Genomic DNA, 22,148 nt, shown 5'->3' with positions numbered 1-22,148 from the left:
AAATGTCGGTCATGATGGGTAAGGAAATAAAAATGAAATTTCTATGGTTAAAATACATTAAGGCTAGATTTTAATGAAATTCCCAAATTGCAAAAAAAGATACCTGCTTGTCTCAGACTTTTTTTTTTCTAGATAAAATGCGTTCTAAGAAATGTATTTCTGAACGATTGGAAGGTGCTTTGGACCCACCTTTGTTTGAATGATTTGGGGATGGTGAAAAGTGGACACTGTCCATCTTTCTGAAGGCTTCTTGCATTTCAGCCCCAAATCTTTCTCCAAGTTCCCATTTCAAAATAAACATTGGTGTTAAATATGATGAGTCCACTGGGATTAAATGCAATGGGATTAAATGACATTTCACTTAAGGAAATGCTTGGAAAAATCTAGGCTTTGAGCTGAACACTGTAATGTTGATGCAAACCTACTACAAATGCTTGTTTTCTCCCATTGTTACTACCAGAACAACCTAAATACCAAGTGTCATTTTGAAACCTGTCTTAAAAGCGAATATCACAACTCCAAACTTCTATTTTTGTATAGGAAATTAGTGCTTAGTTGTTCAAATATTTTATTTATTTGTTTGTTTGTTTGTTTGTTTATTTATTTATTTATTTATTTAGTTAGTTAGTTAGTCACTCATATCCAAGATAACAGGAATTGTGAATAAACATGAATAAGAACACAGGAAATGGGGACAGTAGGACACGGATATTAGGCACACTAGTGTGCTTATGCATGCCCCTACTGACCTCTTAGGAGTGGGGTGAGGTCAACAGTAGACAGTTTAAGGTTAAAGTTATGAGGGTTTGAGCATGTAATAACAGAGTCAGGTAGTGCATTCCAGGCATTGACCACTCTGTTACTGAAGTCGTGTTTCCTGCAATCGAGTTTGGAGCAGTTTACCTTGAGTTTATATCTATTGTGTGCCCATGTATTATTGGGGTTGAAGCTGAAATAATCATTGACAGGAAGGACCTTGTAGCAGGTAATTTTGTGTACTACACTTAGGTCAGACCACAGGTGGCATAGTTCTAGGTTCCCCAAGCCCAAAATTTCAAGTCTGGTGGCATAAGGGATTCTGTTGCGAGCAGAATAGTGGAGGATTCCTTTTCTGAAATATCTCTGGACCCACTCAATTGTGTTAATGTCCGATATGCAGTGCAGATATAAGACTTGGGCTGATGATCTGGTTTCTGATTCATTTTGTTTTCCATGCAATGCCAAGAAAACCTACTGACCAATTATTTTTTTCACTTTCACTTGTGTTCTAACCTACTTAACAAACAATAATGCTATTCATAGAAATAAATGGCTCTTTTTCACTGAGTATAGAAAAGTAAACTTATTTTCTTTGAGGCACCTTTCAGATAAGACAAAATATTGCAATTCTGATTTAATTCTACATATTTAGTCCTTGCAACTTTTTTGTGTATGGATTTACCATCCAAAGGATTGATTCAATCGTTGTATATTTAGTCACCATTAGGCAGCTGTAGTATCTCTCTTGTTAGTGATCCAGTCTGCCTCATGGTCTAGACAGAGATAGACAAAATTTGAGGAGTCTGTGGCTTCAACTCAGCCTTTCAGTCTTCCGAGCTGTTCCAGGATACAAGTCTGGGGTATCCTTTTTATTTTATGGGTTCTTTTCAATTCTGGGGAAATGATTATTATTTATTTATTTAGCAATGGTACCTTAGCTAGGAGACCACAATGTTAATACACAGTAGTTTTTTGGCTAAGACTGCTAGTCACTTCGGTTCATGCTCACACACTATATTGGGCAGTGATGGCTAACCTTTTTGCCATCGCGTGCCAAAAGCTGGGAAGTGCAGGGAGGACATGCACGGGCATGCCCATAGCCATAATTCTATGCATGCAACCCCCTGTGCATGTGTGCGTGACTCCATGTGCATGCATGTGACACACACACACTGTGCATGCCCCCTCCCTTGCCTCACTTTTGCCGCATAATGCCGTGGTGGACCCATTTTTCACCCTCCCCAGCTCCAGGGGCTTTCTAGGAAAGGTGAGAGCGAAAACTGCCTCTCCCCGCCCCCTGGAGGCCCTCCAGAGGCTTCAGAGGATACTGCAAAATCCCCATTCCCTCCTCACACCACTAACTTGCTTTCCAGCTCCGTTCTTCTCTTCAGGGCAATAAAAGAAGATCAGCTGGGAGGCAGTGAGGACGGGACCAGCCTATTTGCCAGTTCTCCGAACTACTTAAAATTTCCACTACTGGTTCTCCAGAACCTGTGAGAACTGGCTGAACACCACCTCTGGTGGAGTCTCAATACTTGGTGGTATTGGTGGTGGAGTTCTGAGGATGCCATGGTGTCCGTCCATTCTGGATTGATTGATTGATTGCTTTCATTCCCTGCTTGTTTACATAATAACAATAGTAGAGAAACTGGAAGTTCTGCCTGTCACTTGATTTTTCTAACAGAAGGAGAGAAAAGGAAATCCATTTCCCCCATACCATATGTCCAACAGCTATGAAATCATCTGGCTATACTGACAAAGCAGCAGTTTTCAAAGAAAACGTATTGACGTGTGTGGTGTGGTGTGATCAAAGCCAGTTTTGGTTACTCAGTAAACCATAGTTAAACACATTTGTGGCATAATGTGGTGTACAAACCCAGCTTATACCTTATATGACAAGTGTCCAAATGCAGAAATAACATTTCTGTAGGGACGTAGAGGTAGCATTTTAGCTGCAGAACACTACTGAGAACTCAGTTGTTTCTGATGCGTGTTAAGAGGTAAATGTTTATTGAATAAATAAAATAACTTTCAGAGTCGTGGACATCTGAGAGTAAACATTCTGAACAAAGACATATCATGGTTTCCTGCAAACAATAGTCATCTAAGCCAGGGGTGTCAAACTTGATTTCATTAAGGGCTACATCAGGATTGTGTTTCACCTTGGTGGGTGTGGCTAGGGTAGGCTTGGCCAGCTTGACATCACTCATTTCAGGGGTGCCTGTGGCGGCCCGAACATTCTGCCAGCAAAAATAGCCTTTTTGGCCGCAAATGCCTCAGTTTCCACTGGCAGAGGCACCCTGGATCGGTCCTTCACTGTTTCCAGGGTGGCCCCACAGGCCAGATCTAAGCACGGCATGGGCTGGATTTGGCCCACGGGCCTTGTTTGACACCCCTGATCTAAGCTAAAGATAAGTGAACAGATGTCTTACTTGTTGAAAATTGGCATGTCACAGAAGCCATATATTTGTAAGAATGCTATGAGGTTATCCCAGTTGGAGTCCATTAATTTTATAGCATCTCACGGCTTCTGTACTTTGGGAGGAAAAAAAAATGCATAGAAATGTTTGTGGTTTTCGTTGCTCAACAAGGAACATTAAATGTAGATAGCGTTATAAATAAGGATTGAAAATTAAATCAACTGGAATTTGATTATGAGTTACTTTAGTTTTTTTCCAAAATAGTTTCTACCACCTAATTCTGTCCAGCAGTTTGGGTATGCTTTGGTCCCACCAAGCAAGCTGGTAAGGACTAGGTGAAGTGTCTTCTCTATAGGAGCTCCTCCTTTGAAACATTCTTCCTTCAATATGTCCCTGACCCATAGCCTTAAAAATATGGCTATGTGCCCAGGCCTTAGGTCCTGAATGTGTTAAGTGCTATTTCTTGGCTATAGTGACAATTATCTCCGTATTTTTCAGAGTATAAGATACATCTTTTTTCCCTCAAAAAAGAGGGTGAAAATCTGGGTGCATCTTATATGCTGAATACAGCATTTTTGCATCCCAAAACCCCACCCCTTCACAAAAATGGCCATGCATAGCTTGTAGGAGGCTTTCAGAGAGCTCCTGGGGGCTGGGGAGGGCAGAAATGAGCAAAATTGAACCTTTTTTTGCTTAATTTTGCCCCCCCCCCAGGAGTACTCTATAAGTTTCGTAAAGGCTATCCATGCCCTTTTTTAAATTGTTTTTTTTTTTTTTTTTGCAAAAAATGGATTCATTTTCACGAAAAATGGGCCATTTTTTGCTCGGTTTCCTCCCCCCCCCCGGAGCACTTTACAAGCCTCCTAAGGGCTATTCATGCCCTTTATTGGGAAAAAATGGGCCTCTTTTCGCGAAAAACAGGCAGTTTTGGGGAGGTTTGCAGAGTGCAAAAACTTTTTTTTTTTAATTTGCCTCTTCAAAACCTTGTTGCGTCTTATACTCCGGTGTGTCTTATACTCCGAAAAATACAATATATTGTTTTGGCTGCTGTATATATTTATTTTTGTACTTGTTTTTAATTGTTTTACAATTGGTCTCTGCCCATTTAATAAATTAAGAAGCAAATTTGCTACCATGAGATATTTTTATTGATGGACAAATTTGCTGAATATCAAACTTTCAACAGCTATGAGACTTGGTGGCCATTTATGGCCTCCAGAATCATGACCAGCTTGCTTTGCTTTGCTTTGCTTTTATTTTATTTTTTTTATTTAACTTTATTTTTTTTTTGTGATTTTATTGATATTTGTAGGCCGCCCTTTTCCCTGAGGGGACTCAGGGCGGCTCACATAAAATCAGGGAAGGGGAAATACAGACAATAACAAAGACACATATAATAAAAACAGTAACCAACATGCATTCATCATTCGGGAGGGGCAACTATCTTCATCCCCAGGCCTGACGGGCTAGCCAGTTCTTCAAGGCTGTGCGGAAGGCCTGGACGGTGGTGAGGGCACGAATCTCCACGGGGAGTTCGTTCCAAAGGGTCGGGGCGACTACTGAGAAGGCCCTCCTCCTTGTAGTTGCCAGCCGACACTGGCTGGCCGATGGAATACGGAGGAGGCCCAATCTGTGTGATCTTATTGGTCGCAGGGAGGTGATTGGCAGAAGGCGGTCTCTCAAGTATCCAGATCCACTACCATGTAGGGCTTTATGGGTGATTAACAGCACCTTGAAGCGCATCTGGAAATCGACAGGTAGCCAGCGCAGCTCGCGGAGGATAGGTGTAATGTGGGTGAACCGCGGTGCACCCACAATCGCTCGCGCGGCTGCGTTCTGGACCAGCTGAAGACGCCGGATGCTCTTCAAGGGCAGCCCCATGTAGAGCACATTGCAGTATTCCAGCCTAGAGGTCACGAGGGCCCGAGTGACTGTTGTGAGTGCCTCCCGATTCAGGTAGGGTCGCAACTGGCGCACCAGGCGAACCTGGGCGAATGCCCCCCTAGCCACAGCCGTCAAATGGTGGTCGAACGATAGCTGTGGATCTAGGAGGACTCCCAAGTTGCGAACCCACTCTGAGGGGTATAGAGTTTGACCCCCCAGCCTGAGAGATGGAATATTGGTGGAATCCTTGGGAGGGAAACACAACAGCCACTCGGTCTTTTCTGGGTTGAGCACAAGCTTGTTAGCCCTCATCCAGTCCATAACCGCCTCCAGGCCCCGGTTCATCACGTCTGCCGCTTCATTGAGTTGGCACGGGGCGGACAGATACAGTTGAGTATCGTCCGCATATTGATGGTATCTGATCCCGTGCCTGCGGATGATCTCTCCCAGCGGTTTCATGTAGATGTTGAATAGTAGGGGGGATAAGACCGAACCCTGAGGCACCCCATATGTTAGGGGCCTAGGGGACGATCTCTGCCCCCCCACTAACACCGACTGCGACCTGTCTGAGAGGTAGGAAGAGAACCACCGCAGCACGGTGCCTCCCACTCCCACCCCCCGCAGTCGTCGCAGAAGGATACCATGGTCGATGGTATCGAAGGCCGCTGAGAGGTCAAGGAGAACCAGGATGGAGGGAAATCCTCCATCTCTGGCTCTCCAGAGATCATCAGTCAATGCGACCAAAGCGGTTTCTGTGCTGTAACCGGGTCTGAAGCCTGACTGGAAGGGGTCGAGATAGTTTGCTTCCTCCAAGGACCGCTGGAGCTGAAAGGCCACCACCTTCTCAACAACCTTCCCAAGGAAGGGAAGGTTGGAGACTGGACGATAGTTATTAAGGACAGCTGGATCCAAAGATGGCTTCTTTAGGAGGGGTCTCACCACCGCCGCTTTCAGTGCGGCGGGGAAGTTCCCCTCCCGAAGAGAGGCGGTCACGACCGCCTGGATCCAGCCTCGTGTCACCTCACTGCTGCTGGTAACCAGCCATGAGGGACACGGGTCCAGTACGCAGGTGGAGGCACTCACAGCCCTCATGGCCTTGTCCAATTGAAAAAAGGTTCAATTACTTTACTTTTACTTGACTTGACTTTAATTTTATTATTTTTGAACTTTAATACCCTTTATGGGGAGGAATAGTAGAGGAGCGGTCTATGTTTATCTTTGTTTTTTTTATATAGATCACGTTAGCTGGGTTAAGTGGGCTTTTTGTTCAATCCAGCAAGTCGCTTATTCTTCCTTGATTAAAAATTTAGCTGTTTACTAAAATATCTACCGCATATCTACTAGCAGTTTGTCTTTCAGATCCTGTAATTCAGTACAGGGCTTTAGCCCACAAAAGTGATACTTTCACATTTCTTTTTAGAAATCGAAAGCGATTGTTGGAATTCAGAGACACCCACAAAATCCAGGTCTTTCATCAAAATGAGCCATCCCATTGCGAGTTCTACCCTTTTTGTATGTGTGACCAATATTATTATGTAGATTCCAAGGGGCGGAGCTTGCATCATGATAACGCAATGCTGCTTTCATCATTTCTCTCTTTTTGTAGACATCTCGGAGTTTTATACGCTTCTTAATGGTATTTTCTAATCTGGGTGGTATATACTTCTTCATTGACACACTAGGCAGCCATTGCTCTTCGATTACTGACACGTTGCACCAAGTGACCGCTTAGAATCTGGTCTGATTATCCTGTGCAGATTACAAAAATGGGATCGAAATAATAGTAGGGAAAGGGAAAAAATCAAAGCCTACATTTGAAATGCTTCCTTAAAAGTGAATAAACTGATATGACCTCCCCAACTCTAAAAGCAATTCTATATTGCTGATGGAAAAATCTGCTGAATTGCTTACCTGCCCCAAGGGAGAGCTTACTCCCCACAGCAGTTAAGTGAGTCCATTCCACAAAAGGCTAAAGAAAAGTTGATGGATATTGTAACTGTGCAACATGGGAATTGGCATACAACAGGGATATTTAAATCATAGTTAGACATAGTTAGACGTCTCAGCATCAAGAAGTACAAGGTTCTTGAGAAGATGATGGTATCATATTCCAGGAAGAAATAAAAGGGGAAATGTTTTTCTATTTGTTTTCCCCAACCTAATGAGGCCAAGTAACTTTCTTACAGGCTTGTGTGTGTGTGTGTGTGTGTGTGTGTTTGTGTGTGTGTTTGTTTCCATTGGATTTATATGGCTATGTATCCCTGTACATTCCTATAATTTCAACAAATGGAGATCAAGAAGGAGCTCTCTTTTATCATGGCATTTTCCTACTTTTTAGGAAGTGGAATATTCTGCTCTGTTCCTTCTTTGATGCTAATATGGGATTGCTAGTCTAATATAATATACAATTTCTTGTGTAGTAATATATGTATTGTATCAATTACTTGCTTGGAACCTTGCATGTTCATGAATGAACCAGAAAAACTCCATGGAGTTGAGGAGTTGAAGGCATTTAGCAGATCTTTCTGGGAAGATAAAAAATAGCAAGAGTATAGAGTATAGGATCACTTATTAATTTAATCTTGTTGCTTTATTAGATTGGGTTCCAAATGATTGCTTTTCCTTGTTAAAAGTCAGAAGGTTTAGAATTAAATTTGGCACAGTGCTAGACCCAAGATTTGAGATCTTAGACACAGTTAAATACAGGTACTCCTTAACTTACAACCATAATTTGCTCATAATTGAGCCTGGAATTACACTTGTAAGGCATGCCAGTCATTAAGCAAGTCTTCATGTGACTGCCCCATTTTTGTGACATTTTTATGACAGTCATTAAGTGAATTCACAGTCATTAAGCAAACACCACGGTCATCAAGCGAACCCATTGTTGCAATAGGCTATTTTGCCAGGAACCGGAAGTAAAGGCCAGTTTCCAGCAAAAAATATAAATCGTGAGAGGCTGCAAATAGCCGTGAAATGAAGGCTGGTAGCTGAATGCCCAAAATGACAATCAAGTGACCACGGGAAAGAAGGAAAAAATGCCCATGAGAATTTTGAATCAGTTTGTTAAGTTACCTTTTGGAGGGGGGGGGGTTCTGTGGTAACTTTGAATGGTCACTCAGCAACTGGTCATAAGTTGAGGACTACCTGTAAGTAAAGAATGGAAATCTCTGTGTATTTACATAGGGCATTTCAGTGACTAATCAAGCCTGCGTTCCAACACACACACACACACACACACACACACACACACACACACACACACACACACACACACAAACACACACACCATTCCAGTACCATTGAGGACATATACAAGTGAGTTTTCTAATTGGGCAACACCCAGTTTTCCAGTGAAAATCATGATGTCTTCCAATCTCTTCATCATATATCAGAGATTTACTCCTAGGAAACAAAAGGGAGGATTGCAGGCTCCATTCTCCATTTTGAGAGCAGATGGCACCTTGTTGAGCCATGTTGGTGCAGTGGTTAGAATGCATTATTGCTAGCTAACTAACACTGCCTACAGCCAGAAGTTCGATCTCTGGCAAGCTCAAGGTTGATGACTCAGCTTTCCATCCTTCCAAGATCAGTAAAATGAGGACCCAGATTGTCGAAGGCAATATGTTGACTCTGTTAACCACTTAGAGAGGACTGTAAAGTACTATAAAGAGGTGTATAAGTCTAAGTGCTATTGCTATTGTTTCTTCTTCCACTGGATGTCTTAAAATCCAGAACTTCTTCCCCTCCTTTTTTTTCTGCATGACCCTTCTAGAAATCTGTTTTCTTCCCTACAGTTTTATCTCTAATTCTTATACCCAAGAACTAGAAAGATGCTGCAAACAGCCATAAATGTGGCCCAGTTACCACGTGACCATGTGGGAGGGGGTCATAACTTTGAATCTAGGTCATAAGTACCTCCAGGGAGGTATGTCATAACTTCAAACAGTTGCTAAGCAACCAGTCTTAAATTGAGGATTACCTATACTTCCAAAATATCATGGTTAGTTTGAGGACCAGATTTTCAGTGCCCTCTTGGGTCTGTCATTTGCACTCATTTACCATACCCCTGGCTGCTAAATTTTATTAAAACCAACTTTTAATAACTTTAAAGGCAAAATATTAATAAATATTATCCAGGGAACGCCAAGGGTGTTTCAACATATTTTCATACTGAAGTCACATCTCATATCATTACTAATACCAGTTCAGCAAAAATATACTCTGCATCTGTCTTCAGTACGTGTGTGCCTGTGTGTGTGTGATTATTTCATGACTGAGGGGAAAAAATGGGCTGATAAAAAAATGAACTAAAGCATAATTGTGTGTGTAACTTCTATAGCTAGAAGAATGCAATTCTAGAGATATTTATTGAGAAGTAAGACTCACCAAATAAGAGTAGCAGCTATTGTAATATTTAATCACTTTTATTTCAACTAATAAGTACCAATGAAGGAAGATAAAAAGATACTACATTTATAAAATCCAATTAGTCAATCAATGGTTATAAAGGACATGCAAACTGCAAACGAGAGGTGGTATTCATCAGGTTCTGACCAGTTCTGGAGAACTGGTAGTGGAAATTTTGAGTTGTTCGGAGAACAGATAAATGCCACCTCTGACTCGCCCAACCCCCATCTATTCTCTGCCTCCTGAGTCCCAGCTGATCAGGAGGAAATGGATTTTGCAGTAACCTTTCTCTGGAATGGGGAGGGGATGGAGATTTTACAGTATCCTTCCCCTGCCACGCCCATCAAGCCACGCCCATCAAGCCATGTCACACCCACAGAACCGGTAGTAAAAAAAATTGAATCTCACCACGGCTGCAAACTTACAAAAAATAGATATATGTCATTGATTAGATTACTAATCAGTGTAACTATAGCATAGTTAATAATATGTAGCAAATATATCAACACTCTTGGCTTCAAACACAACTAAAAATAATCTAAAGACTAAAATACACTATACTAAAATATGAATGCTAACAGAAACAGGGCATATTTGCCTCTAATTTTGTACTGAAACAAACAGAGATTGCTTTAATCTTCCTTCCTTACCATGAGAGTATCAGAAATGCTGGTTTGCAGCAGGAAGCAATAGGACCAGAGGAAGAGATTAAATCATTATTGTTTTCTTTTGAACACATCGATTATACAAAGATTAGAAAGTAGAAACCCACATCTCATGGGAAATAAATTTCTTTAGGGCTCTCAAGGGAACACTATGCAGCAACCCTATTGCAGCTAGACTGAGGGAGAAAAAGGATAATGAATCTGATATATCTATCGTAGTGACAAGAAGCTAACAACTTATTTCAGTATCCACTAGAGTTAAGTCCCACAAACAGTCATTTTTCATTTAGTTTCTCAGATATTAGCAGACCTTCTACTAATTTTCCTAGCCCAAAGCTAGAAATATTTCAAATCTCTACAAAATGGAACCTATTTTTTTAAAGCCATTACATTCTGATGTTGTGCTGAAGTGTGATGAATGTAACTATGGTTCAATGAATAAAGTACACACAACATGCTAAGCCATAAAGCATGGTTTCCAAATCATGGATGCTTTTGTAGGACACACTTATAACAGGATAACAGAGTTGTAAGGTACCTTGGAGGTCTTCTAGTCCAACCCTCTGCTTAGGCTGGAAATTAATGAGGGTTTGTTGTTGATTTATCATTTCGGGTAGTGAGCAAACTCAGAAAAAGGGAAATGTCATATTTTTCGGAGTATAAAACATACCCTTTTCCCCAAAAAAAGAGGGTGAAAATCTGGGTGCGTCTTATACACTGAATACAGCATTTTTGGCTTCCTGAAATCCCATACCCTTCCCAAAAACGAACATGCAGAGGGTTTGGGGGGGCCTGCAAAATGCTCCTGGGGGCTGGGGAGGACAAAAATTAGCAAAACACAGGCCATTTTTTTGCTTGTCCCCCCCCCCCCAGTCCCCAGGAGCACTCTACAAACCTCCTAAAGGCTATGCATGCCCTTTTTTGGGGCAGTTTCTTGTCATTTTTGTCCCCCCCCCCCCGAGCCCCCAGGAGCACTTTGCAGGCCTCTCAAACTCTCTGCATGCCCCATTTTTCACAAAAAAATGAGGTGTGCAGAGAGTTTGGGAGGTCTGCAGAGTGCAAAAACTTTTTTTTTTAAATTTACATCTTCAAAATCTTGGTGCGTCTTATATTCTGGTGTGTCTTATACTCTGAAAAATATGGTATTTAACCATGATAAACATGGACAGGAGACATATTCATCTACTGAAAGACCCTTGAATTAAAATCTGAACCTTTCCTCCACAGAGAACCACCACGTTCACAGGAATATATGAAGGCAACTTAGAACCAAAAGGGATGTTGTTGAATTTTGACTTTGCTCTTTTGTCACATTAACTATTAACTTTTGCCACCACAGTTAGATATGTCAGAATATTCATGACTGGCAGAGACATGGTAACAAGGTCAGCCAATGAATAGGCAATGTAACATGTCAGCCAATGAGGGCTGTTTAGAAACTGAAACATTATTTTCTGGAGACAGCTGGGCACCTGAGCTTGGTTTAGGCTTAGCTTAACTGCCCTGTATAGAGGAGTTTCTCTTTGTCTGTATTAAGTTCTGTGCTGGAAACGAAACTGGTCTGAATCTGTCTGATCTGAACTCTGAAATGAAACTAACTGTTCTCCTGCTTGTGTTCTGCTTGTAACTTCTACCACGTTGAAAGAATCTACTATTGGTACTGTACATTTATTCATCCGTTATTATGTATATTATGTTAATGAAGCTAGCTGAATCAGTTATCTGTGTGTGTTATCTGGATTTTATTTTTCTGCAACAAACTCTGACAAGATATGTCTGGAGGCTCACCTAAAAATGTTAAAAACTAGATCAGGGCTGCTTGCCATACTTCATTGGGTTTTGATTCACAAAAAAAAACCTCTACCAGGCTTTCAAGCTTCTGCTTTTATATCCAGCAACAATAAAGTAACTTTCATGTACAGATAGTTCTCAACATACAATCTCAACTGGAACCAGAACTTCCCTTCCTACACAAGGACATTATTAAATGAATCATACCTGATTTTTAATTACCTTTTTTGACATGGTCATTAAGTGAATCACTGTGGTCTTTAAGTGATGCACACGGTCATTAAGCAAATTTGGCTTCCTCCATTGTCTTTGCTTTTGGAAGCTAGTTGGAAAGAGTGCAAATAGAAATCACATCTTGGGACACTGCTGCCAGCATAAATCCATAAATCTGGCCCAAATTTTCATTACGTGACAGTTGTAAGTACAAGAACCAATGATATAACTCACTTTTTTCAGGCCGCTGTAATGAGTGGCTGTTGAGGATTAGTTGTAACCTTTGGGGTGCCTGTGGTGCTTTTTCAGGAGGCAATTGGACTTTCTTGTTTTTTTTTCTTTTGAAGATGTTTTGCTTCTCATCTAAGAAGCTTCTTCAGTTCTGACAGGTTAGTGGAGGACGGAAGGGTTTACCATATTTTTCAGAATATAAGACACACCTTTTTTCCCTCAAAAAAGAGGGTAAAAATCTGGGTGCATCTTATACACTGCATACAGCATTTTTGGCGACCTGAAACCCCTTCCCCTTTTCAAAAATTGCCATGCATAACCTCCAGAGTGCTCCTGGGGGCTGGGGAGGGAAAAAATGAGCAAAAAACAGCTCGTTTTTGCCCCACCCCCAGGAGCTTATAGCCTCCTAAAGGCTATGCATGCCCTATTTTTGGCAAAAAACGGGGCATTTTTGGGAGGTCTACAGAGTGCCATTTTTTTTTTGAAAAAATGTGCATCTTCAAAATCTTGGTGCGTTTTATACTCTGGTGTGTCTTATATTCCAAAAAATACGGTATATTCCATTCCATTCCTCACTGTCATGTCAGAGCTGAAGAAGCTTCTTGGATGAGAAGCGAAACGTCTTCAAAAGAAAAAAACAAAGTCCAGTTGCTTCCTGAAAAAACACCTTTGGGACAACCATGATCTGAATGAAGGAGAATCTCCACAGACCTTGTGGTGCCTGTTTCCTGACTTGGCTCATCTCAAAGGACTGACAGCAGGAGATCTGGCTTTTCCCGAAAGGAAGTTCTGGTTCAGTTCCAAGAAAATAATAAAAAAAGGCAACCAGAACTTAATTGCTTTTATTCCTAAAGTGAGGCTTTAGTACATACTCCTCACCAACACTTGTCTATCTCTCCAGAGATGTGCAAGTGCTGTATTCTGTGATAGTAATTGGTCTTTAAAATCCATCTTTGCCATCGATGCTCTCCACTTGCAGGGAACCGAAGCTCAGTTATGGGGCTTTGCGAAGGAACGAAGCTGCCTATAACTAGCGATATGGTGCAGACCTCCTTCAGCTGGCAAAATACACATTGCTAGCCTTAGAGCAACAGCTGTTGCCCCTTCTTTCTTTCTCTTTTTTTCTTTTTCTTTTTCCCACTCTCAGCCCAGCCAGGAGTCAAGAAGGAACAAAAGTCTTTTGTCCCCAGATAGCAGCTGTCCCTCCCTTCATTTGCACACCACACTGCGGGGAGAGGAGGGGGCAGACACAGAGACCCCCTTCCCACCTGCAGCAAAGACGTGTGTAAGGAAAAGGGAGGAAGTGACTACGAATTTGGAGCTCCTATGGCTTCTGTGGTTGTAAACCTGCTCCAGTAAGGTTTCCTGTTTGCTGCATTAGCAAGCAGTTAAATGAAATAAATGTTTACGACACAAAGGCAGGCATTCATATGTACGTATATGGCTATCCTGGGAAAGGAAAGAACTTGGAAAACACACACACACACACACACACACACTATTCCTTTTCATTCTGTTAGTATCTCAAGCATTGGAGTCTGCAGCTAGCTACAGGGATGACAAATTAACAAAACAGATATTATGATGTCACAAGTTCCAGCCTTTTGTACGTACAGTATGATATTCAGCTCAAGTATGTAAGAGGCTAAGTTTACATCATGAGGACACACCGCATACTTTCTCCCTCCACTCCTCTTCCCATCCCACTCCTCTTCCCATCCTTCCTGTGGATGTCAGGGGGCAATTTTCAGTACTGTCTTGCTCAGTATGGCAGGTTTTATTAAATGTATCTTCTGTTAAGGAATCAGCTCAATTGAAGCTTTGCAGATGGCCTGAATAGGATTTGCCATCTAGAGGTCAAGGATAAAACAATATGTATTATTTTCCATCTGCTTTCTAGTTAAACCACATCTTTCTTAAAGGACCTGATATTTTAGTTGCTGTTCTGATTGAGTTTTGCACTTGATTCTCATCATTCAGCCAGGTAAAGTACCTTGGCAGTGCGTCAGAAATAGAAAAGGGGGTTGAAAAGCCCTGAGTGGGTTGAAAGACTGGGTGCAATTTTTTTTTCTCAGATATATATATTTTTTAACCACAATTGACTGGGAAATTGCTAATTGTATGTCATATATGGTTATACTTTTTTTGCCTAGTCAATAATGAGGTTGCTCCTTCTGGAGATGGAACAGGTTGCTTCTGTCTGTTCCATTCCCTTGTTGCCTTCAGCAGATCTGCAGAACGCTGGCTGTCCACTGTGATTTAGGTGACAGAGGCAGAAGAAGCAGACCTCTGCATTTGTCAGCTGATGTCATCAGCAGAAGATGACCTTTAAGTAATCTAGGCTCCCTTAGTTGCTGAAGATATTAAAATTGGCAAGTAAATGACTGTTTAGTTCAAAAGTTCAGAATGGAAAGAGGGGTCCATCTCAGATGTCCTTGTTTGAGAAGAATAGGACAGGGTCACAGGAAGATACGCCCACTTACTGCTTAGCTTTAAGCTCACACTTTGTACATGAGTTAACATTTGCTGGGAGCAAATGGAAGAGATCCATTCCAATTTAGAAAGGATAGAAGACATACAAAGAGACTATTCTTTGTAGTGAACCAACTGCCCTAGAAATTCCCTTTCTCTCTCTCTCTCTCTCTCTCTCTCTCTCTCTCTCTCTCTCTCTCTCTCTCTCTCTCTCTCTCTCTCTCTCTCTCTCTCTCTCTCACACACACACACACACACACACACACACACACACGGGATTTGAAGAAGCAGAATAGAAAGAGTATAGATGCTTTGAATGTTGGTGTTGGAGAATACTCCTGAGAATACCATGGGTAGCCAAGAAAATAAAGAAATAGGAATAGAATAGAATAGAATAACAGAATTGGAAGGGACCTTGGAGGTCTTCTAGTCCAAACCCCTGCCTAGGCAGGAAACCCTACACCACTTCAGACAAATCGTTATCCAACATCTTCTTAAAAACCTCCAGTGTTGGAGCATTCACAACTTTTGGAGGTAATTTGTTCCACTGATTGATGGTTCTAACTGTCAGGAAATTTCTCCTTAGTTCTAAGTTGCTTCTCTCCTTGATTAGTTTCTACCCATTGTTTCTTGTCCTCCTGTTTTGGAGATGATAGATAGATAGATAGATAGGGAGGGAGGGAGGGAGGGAGGGAGAGAGAGAGAGAGAGAGAGAGAGAGAGAGGGAGGGAGGGAGAGAGAGAAGAAATCAGTTTAGTGTTTTCACTTCAGGTACAAATGGCTAGGCTCAAACTTTCACATTTTGAGTGCATTATGTGAAGACCTGTTGTAGCTTTCTTGAAAAATCCATAATGTTGGAAAAGATAGATGAATTAAAAATTAGAATGGCCAGCAACAAGATGAATGGATTGGTGCCTTGTCGGAAGACCTGAAAGACCAGGTTGAGGACAAATCATTCTGGAGAAAATCTAACTACATGGTGACTAATAGGCAACACTGACTTCATTACATGTAATAGATCAACTAATCATATTTATATTTCATTTGAGTATAATATGCCTTCCTATTTTTATTTTCTTTTAAACAGAATAAAAGGAATATACAGATGCCATTGGCAATGTGATGCTTCCTATCTTTTTTTCAGTACTTCTCTAAACCTGTAAGGTCAATGCCCAAGCTCCTGAGGTTAATGGAGTGAAAATTTAATGTTGTGGAAAGCACAAGGTTGGCCATCTGCAAAAGAGAATGGCATCATTTTTTTTAAAACTCACATCTTTTTGGCAAAATTCTTCATATTATTCACCCAGCTTCATACCACAACGCTGAGAAACATGAATTAGCAATGTGATAAGGACTGAAGGAAAATGGGAAGAATGCTAACTTGTAGTTTGATCAAGAGACCAGGCAGTATTTTCTTGATCTGAGCTAAGTGCATATGCATATGAACTTGTATCAGAGGCTACCAAAGCAGAACTACTTTCATGTTATTGGGTACAAGTATAAATTGGCAAGATCATCTAGATTGTACAATGTAAATTTGGGGTTACCGTATTTAAGAAAATATGGACAGTAATTTTTGGGAGGCCAAGAAACTGTAGGAGAAGGAATGGCAGAATCTGGGAGCGGAATGAAAAGAGGAACTAGCCTAGAATCATTATGTAGGCACAAGTAAACTAAATCCAAACTCCCTCAAGTGCCTAACTCTAACCAGGTGTTGATGGTTAGTTGAAAAATGTCTGTGCATAGACTTTAGCAATAAATCCGTTTAATTGGACTTTCATGTGCGACCTGGTCTTTTGCACCTCATAGAAAACAGCCTTAAGTATCTAGAGTCTCTAAACCAAATATTCCACCAATCAAGCATTATATTATTCTGATTTGTATTAAACTAGGATTTTTGCTAGGTTCAAATTAGAGAATATGGGATTGATATAGGGCAACAATAATGTAGACTCTTTTGAATCTGTAATTGCTTTTTCAAGCCATGTGGTTCATTTTAAGACTGGTTACAGTATATGCTTTGACTGCTCTTCAGTATCAGATAAATGTTTCAATCTAATGGAAAATCAATTGAGGTTACAAAATGCAGGTTTCTTGAAGTGTCATTCTAAGATTATGGTAAGCAAGTTTGGAATTAATTTAGTTGCTGAGCGTCAATATTTATTAAGCAGTTTAAGAGGAAACCTTGCACTGCCCAAAATTCCTAGGAGAAGGGGAGGAAAAGATAACAAGTACCATGATTTTTCATACTAACTTCCTGATTTAAGATATAATTTAAAATTCTTTAAATAAGTTTGCAATCTTTAAAATCAGTGTATCATTCTGTTTTTGTGACCGATATGAAACTAGTCATATTTAAAGGCTTTTGTAACATAAATAAAACCAATGAAAGCAAGTTCAATTTCTCTGCCAAAAAAAGGCATTCTTGACATCTAACATACTTGCAATAGATTTTACAGAACAGTAAGACTTTTTTTGAAGGTTCTACAATAGACATGAATTTTAAAAGGTCTTTGTTGACAAATATTGGCAGACATTTGATAAGATTTTCAATAAACTTACATTTGCATAAGAGCATTTTCACTTCAAAATTTGCTTACATGAAATTTATTCAGAATTCAGTAATTTCTTGTGACTGTTTTGGCTGCTTCATTTTTTGCCCCAAATATCTACATTCTTCACGCATTGTTGTGATTTCTAATGCTAACATCTGATTAAATGAGCTGTACTTCATAAAAGCATATGCCTTTTAATAAAATTGGTCTGCCTGCAGAGATGCTACCAGATTTTCCTTGTTTTTTTCTTTTTCTTTTTTTTTTGCAAAACATAGACAAACACAGCTCTCTTCTTAGAAAACTAACACTTTTGCATTGGGTGTAGTTTTGTGCATGTTGACAAGAAAACTTATGTTTGAATCTCCGTTCCAGGAAAATTTTCTGAGTGTGGTTCCATAAAATCAGTTGCTTTTCAGAGGTTGTTACCGACACGATAGCAACACATTTCTTGCATGTTCAGCTCATGAATTCAACTAAGAATTTGGCACTTGCCGTTAATGTAACAATACTGGAAAAAATGTACTGCATTTGAATTTCCTGTGTTTGTATTTCTCTGCTTATATCACATCGAGGAGGAAAATGTCCCTAGGTTGTTGGTAGCTGTGGTTTAGACTCATTGTAAACACCCCAGATGGTTCATAAAACCCTTTTCAAATGCCATCTGTCAGGCGTGTGTCCAGCCAGCAGCCTGTCATTTTGCTACAAGAAAAGAGAAGGCGGGGATTCCTTTACCCCTTGTTTCCCTTAGTTTGTTTCTGAATTTCTGTTGGGAACGTTTGCTTTGAAGCTACAAAGCCAGGAGCGACCGTTGGTCTATGGAATCATGCAAAATAGGGATGTTTGTAGCTTGGCTAGTTCCATGGAAGAAGTAACACAATGTCACTGATCCTGTATCTTAAAGTTACACCATGGTCTTGTAGTAAGTTGCCAGTTTATTAAGGGCTTTCTTGGCAAAAAGACATTCCTGGAACCCAAATACCTTAATTTTATTTATTTATGTATTTAACTTGTCAAAAATGTACAAAATAACAGGTATAAGTATAAACATGGACATGAACAAAGGAAATGGGGGCAGTAGGACAGGGACGATAGGCATGCTGGTGCGCTTATGCACGCCCCCTTTACGGACCTCTTAGGAACGGGGTAAGGTCCACAGTAGACAGTTTAAGGCTGAAGCTGTGGGGGTTAGAGGATGTAACAACGGAGTCGGGTAGAGCGTTCCAGGTGTTGACCACTGTGTCGCTGAAGTCATTTTTTTCTGCAATAGAGTTTGGAACGGTTTCCCTTGAGTTTGTATCGATTGTTTGCCCATGTATTATTTTGTAGAAGCTGAAGTAGTCGTTGACAGGTAGGACATTGTAGCAGACAATTTTATGTACTATGCTTAGGTCAGACCATAGGTGGTGTAGTTCCAGGTTATCCAAGCCCAAAATTTCAAGCCTGGTGGCATAAGGGATTTTATTTTGAGAAGAGAAGTGGAGGACTCTTCTCGTGAAATACCTCTGGACCTGCTCAATTGTATAGAATAGAATAGAATTCTTTATTGGCCAAATTGATTGGACACACAAGGAATTTTTTCTTTGTTGCATATGCTCTCAGTGTACATAAAAAGACAAGATACATTCATCAAGAATCATAAGGTACAACCCTTAATGATAGTCATAGGGTACAAATAAGTAATCGGGAAACAAAGTATTAATGTCTCATATACAGTGCAGATTCCAAGCAGACAAGCTGTATTCAAGAATTGGTCTGGCAAAGGTTTTGTATGCCCTAGTTTGCAGTACAATGTTACCGGAGAAGAAAAAATTAAAACATAAAAATAAATAAAATAAACAAAAATAATGTTTAAAAAATCTAAAGAAGGTAAGTCAATGGACCTATAGCTCAGTCAGTGCTGAGAGCTTGGGAAAAGCAGTGAGCTGATACAAACCAGCCCATTCGATGCAGTCAGATGTGTGTGTTCTGAGCACTTGAAACAAAAGAAATATTACTAAAATTTCATTTGTATAGAATTCAAAGCATTACAGCTGTGTGTCAGTCATAGGGTGTATCTTTTCCTTAATATGAATAAGATATAGATTTATTTTCTCCTCAGTGAGTCTCCAAGGATACAGGAACTGTGTTTTGAAGAGATACTCAAAATAAAGTACAGTGAATTACTTCTACCCGGAGAAAGTTAAATATGCATCACTCGAAGTGCTTGATGTTCAATTTTTATTTGATTGTATTCCGATTATGAGAAACAGCTCTCCCTACCCCCATCCCACTCTATTTTATGCAAGTATTGTTCTATTTGGGAAAGCTTTGTGAAATCATATAAGTACTCTATAAATAGGCTAGGTATTTGAGAGGAATGAAAAATTATAAGTAAACTGAGAAATATTTCTGTTTTGTACTTGGCACTTAGATTATCACAGAGACAGAAGATGCACAAAACAATATTCCTGGAAAAATGTCATAGTTAAGAATGTGAATATATTATGGAAATAACTCACGTTATACAAAGATTCCAAGAGAACCAGTAGTGCTGTCCCATCAATGACCAATCAAATAGAAAGAACGTTGTGTGAAATAATTTCTAGAGGGAAAATTCTCCTCTCCCCTCCTCCCCTCTCCTCTCCCATCTCCTCCTCTCCCCTCCTCTTTGCTGAGCTCCGCTCCCCTCTTCTTCCTTCTGCTCTCCTCTTTCCCCCCTTTCTTCTCTCCTTTGACAAGCAGCGAGCAGAGCAAATGAAATAGTGATAGTTATCCATACTTGGGCACAGAAGTGCTGGTTTAAACTCTCTATTGGCTTCTCTACATTGACTTTTTCCGCAGAAGATCTCACCTGGTCACACTACTGTTTCCCTCAGCATTATCATAATGTAATATTTGTTTCTTTCCAAAAGTACTCTTGTAACATCAGTACTCACCTTGTTCTGTCTGTTTTTTCTTTACCTAGGCACCACACGTCCTCCAAGAGAAGGAGAAGTGCCTGGTGTGGACTATAACTTTCTAAGCGTACAAGAGTTTCTTGAACTTGAAAAAAGCGGAACTCTGCTTGAAGTAGGAACCTATGAAGGTATGCTCCGAGACACCTAAATGTTGAAAGGAGGGTTCTTAAAGCGTCTTGGGAAATTATAAGATTGCATTTGTGACACTCCTGAGTGTTTATGAGGAATCCACTAAGATATTTTGTAGGGGGAAAAATCTGTTTTTCAAAGAATTTTTTTATTTTTTTTATTCTCTTACATACCATTTTAAGTATACATTCACATAATTGTTATTCTTTTTTACATTTATCACTCTTATACATGTATTATTTCATTTAATAATTTATAATGTACAGTTTGGGTTGCTTTATTTACCATCCTTTCCTCCTTTTGTAACACCTCCTTGTTTTCCCTTTCTTTTCTCCCTCCCTTCCTTCTCTACTTCCTTCCTTCCTCCTCTCCTTTCCCCTTCCTTCTTCCCTTGCCTTTCTCCTACTCCTGCTCTTCTTCTTCCCCTTCCTACCCTCTCTTCTTCTCTTTCTCTCCTTTCCATCCTCCCCTCCTTACCTCTTTCTTCTTTCTAGGGGAAAAAAATCTTATCTATGTAAGTAGATCTCTAACATAAAAAAATCAGCAATAGAAAGAATCCATTAGAGTTTAACATTCTGTATTAAAACTAGTTGCCTGCAAAAATATATGGCTGCATATTTTCCTATATTGGTGAACCTTATGTCCAATGTATAGGGGTAATCTTTGACTTACAACAGTTCATTTAGTGACTGTTCAAGGCTACAATAGCATTGAAAAAGTCACTTATGACTTTTTGGACACGTTTTTCGACCATTGCAGTATCTTCCATGGTCACGTGATCAAAATTCAGATGCTTGGCAACTGACTCATATTTATGACAGTGGCAATGTCCTGGAGTCATGTGATCACCTTTTGTGACCTTACCAGCAAAATCATTGGGGAGACGAGATTCACTTAACAAGCATGTTACTAACTTAACAGCTGCAGTGATTCACTAAACAACTGTGGCACGAAAGGTTGTAAAAAGGGGGCAAAATTCATCTAACAAGTGATTCACTTGGCAACAAAAAACCTGGGGCTCAATTATAATTATAATTACGACTTAATTATGGTCATAAGTTGAGGATTATCTGTATACAATAGCCATAGAGCAGGTATTCCCAACCCCCGGTTGGCGGACTGGCATTGGTTCTGTGGCATGCCAGAAACTGGGGAGCACAAACAAGCGAAGCCCCATCCATGGGATGCAAGCAGCACATGAAACCACACACCCTCCGGTTCATGAAAAAACCTCTCACCACAGAACCAGTCCCTGGTGCCCAAAAGTTTGGGGGCCACTGCCATAGAGAGTGTTTGTTAGCTTTCTGAAAATTTATTTTCTTGGGGGGGGGGGAACCATTCAGGAAGCATGTAAGTACATGACATGAAGCAGTTTTTACATTGCTCCACCTATTTCTAAAAACCACATTCTCCCATTGTATTAGAAAAGTATGTTTGAGGCTACAGAGGCTGATGGAGTTGGCAGAAATGGCTAAATTGACAATTTTGATTAAAGAAAAGAATATAAGTACCTTTGTTGCCACATGGAAACCGCTTCTGAACTTTGTGCTTGATGTGGGGAAAAAGCAAAACTTCAATTTTGGGTTTTACTGATTAAACTGATACGTGTTTATAGAAATGGCTAATTTATATTACTATGGAAAAGTAAAAAGTTGTGGTTTGATATTAATGCTTTATATTACT

The 22,148-nt window shown here is 40.3% G+C and overlaps 1 protein-coding gene across 26 annotated transcripts in view; it reads left to right on the top strand.

Annotated features, from left to right (window-relative positions):
- The window catches only part of MAGI1 (membrane associated guanylate kinase, WW and PDZ domain containing 1), a 525,907-nt gene that overhangs the window by 359,100 nt on the left and 144,659 nt on the right, over positions 1 to 22,148 (top strand). For all 26 annotated transcript variants that reach the window (XR_015695875.1, XM_087708837.1, XM_087708839.1 and 23 more), the window contains exon 3: positions 20,345 to 20,464. Coding sequence is in view for 25 of the 26 variants with exons in the window: in XM_087708837.1 (XP_087564963.1) it covers positions 20,345 to 20,464 (120 nt within the window). In the remaining variant the exon portion in view is untranslated. The remainder of the gene's footprint in view (positions 1 to 20,344; positions 20,465 to 22,148) is intronic.

The sequence above is a fragment of the Thamnophis sirtalis genome, unplaced genomic scaffold (assembly GCF_051295495.1).
Source record: "Thamnophis sirtalis isolate CommonGarterSnake01/CBP01778 unplaced genomic scaffold, rThaSir2_p1.2 scaffold_3, whole genome shotgun sequence".
In the NCBI taxonomy this organism is placed as follows: Eukaryota; Metazoa; Chordata; class Lepidosauria; order Squamata; family Natricidae; genus Thamnophis; species Thamnophis sirtalis.
The sequence above is the reverse complement of the archived record's forward strand: the minus strand, read 5'-3'. Positions and strand labels throughout refer to the sequence as shown.